Source organism: Rattus rattus, chromosome 2, assembly GCF_011064425.1.
Source record: "Rattus rattus isolate New Zealand chromosome 2, Rrattus_CSIRO_v1, whole genome shotgun sequence".
Lineage (NCBI taxonomy): Eukaryota > Metazoa > Chordata > Mammalia > Rodentia > Muridae > Rattus > Rattus rattus.
In genome coordinates, this window is record NC_046155.1 from 158684033 (window position 1) to 158685625 (window position 1593).

General features: G+C 37.9%; 1 protein-coding gene across 1 annotated transcript; it reads right to left on the reverse strand.

Moving 5' to 3' along the window:
* Positions 1 to 687: 687 nt before the first annotated feature.
* On the reverse strand, positions 688 to 855 carry LOC116894416 (keratin-associated protein 19-9b-like). Its single transcript, XM_032896120.1, has one exon. It carries the CDS (start codon positions 853 to 855, stop codon positions 688 to 690), a length of 168 nt encoding a protein of 55 aa, XP_032752011.1.
* Between the last annotated feature and the right edge of the window lie 738 nt (positions 856 to 1593).

Here is a 1593-nt window from a genome sequence, read left to right on the forward strand (position 1 = left end):
TCATAAGGACACTCAACACACTGGAACAATGACCCATAAAGTACTCTGTCTTGTGAAACTCATAAAATAACCCTTTGTATGCTCAGATACACAGCAATGTAATCCATTGTCTCATAAACCAGCAGCATGATATATGTTTGCTTTAACTGTTAATTAGGCAAGGTATTAAAATGTTGGTGTGAATTAAGAATACCTACACATGTCACTACGATGATCTCTCGGATTTAAGCCTAAAGCACACATGAAAACATACCCTGTGAAATGCAGTCACTAGCAGAAATCAGATTCGTTGTTTTGAAATGCACTTCATGGCTAGTAACAATAAATCTTCATAAGGTAAAACATCACACATCAGTTAATAGACACAATGAGTAATGATCAAGTCAGGGCAAATACTAGGTTCACCTTAAAGTTTAATATTACTCTTGTATTGAAACATATAACTATTTTGGAAAAAAATATTTTGCATTGGAGCATGCCACTCAGATATGTCAGTTATGCGTGAGATTGTGTTTGGATGTATAAACATAAGCGAAGCAAGGTTTTGAATGTTCACAAACATATTTATTAAAATCTAGGAACAACTCAGAAAATATAAATCTCACTGCCTACAGCCTAGCAGGGCGAGGAGCGTCAACTTTAGTGATGGGTTCTGGAAGAAACAGAACTTCACAGATGGCCACATTTTCAGTAAAAGCCAGAGGACAAGTATCTGCCATAGAAAGAGGGATGGAAGTAGCCATAACCCCCATGACCCCCAAGGCCATAGCTGGTACCATAGCCATAGCCCAGACCACCGAAGCCACCAAGGCCATAGCCAAGGCCACCATAGTAGTTGCCGTAACAGTAGCTCATGATGTCTGAGATTTGGGACTTGGTGTGAGGTTCGGTTCTGAAGAATGAAGGTGACCATCAGCTCCTAGGTTTTATAGTGTACCAGTACAGGTGTGTCAAACCACAACAAAGGACCCCTCTCTTTGAAAATATGTCTTTGGAGAATCGCAGTATTATTTCATCCTGCCTTTCTTATTGAAAGTCTTTCTAAAGATGTGTAGAATGTTTAGTTTGTGCCTAAATATTTTAGATTTTCATTATACTTTGATTGAAATTCAGATTTCCCATATATCTATAATTACAATGCAATGTTCAATCCCTTGAACTTGTTGGAGAATGGAATTAAAACAGATATGTTTGAGTATATGGATATTTCAGCATTCATGATCTTTTTGACATGCCAAAATGTCTTAAAGTTTATGGCACAGTAAGTATTTATTTTTTGTTTCCTAAAAATTCATAAATAAATTGCATTAATACAAGAAATGTATTCAGAATTTCCTAGCAAAATAGAGGATATAGTTTTCCCTATCTTCATTGTGTGTGCATGTGTGTGTGTGTGTGTGTGTGTGTGTGTGTGTGTGTGTGTGTGTGTACTTGGCTCAGCAGTTAAGGGCACTTGTTGCTCTTCCAGAGGTCCTGGTTCAATTCCTAGAACCCACATGGAATCTCACAACTGTTTGTGACTCCCAGGGGATATGAATCCTCACCTGGCCTCTATGGATACCAGGGACACACATGGATCATAAATAAATTTAC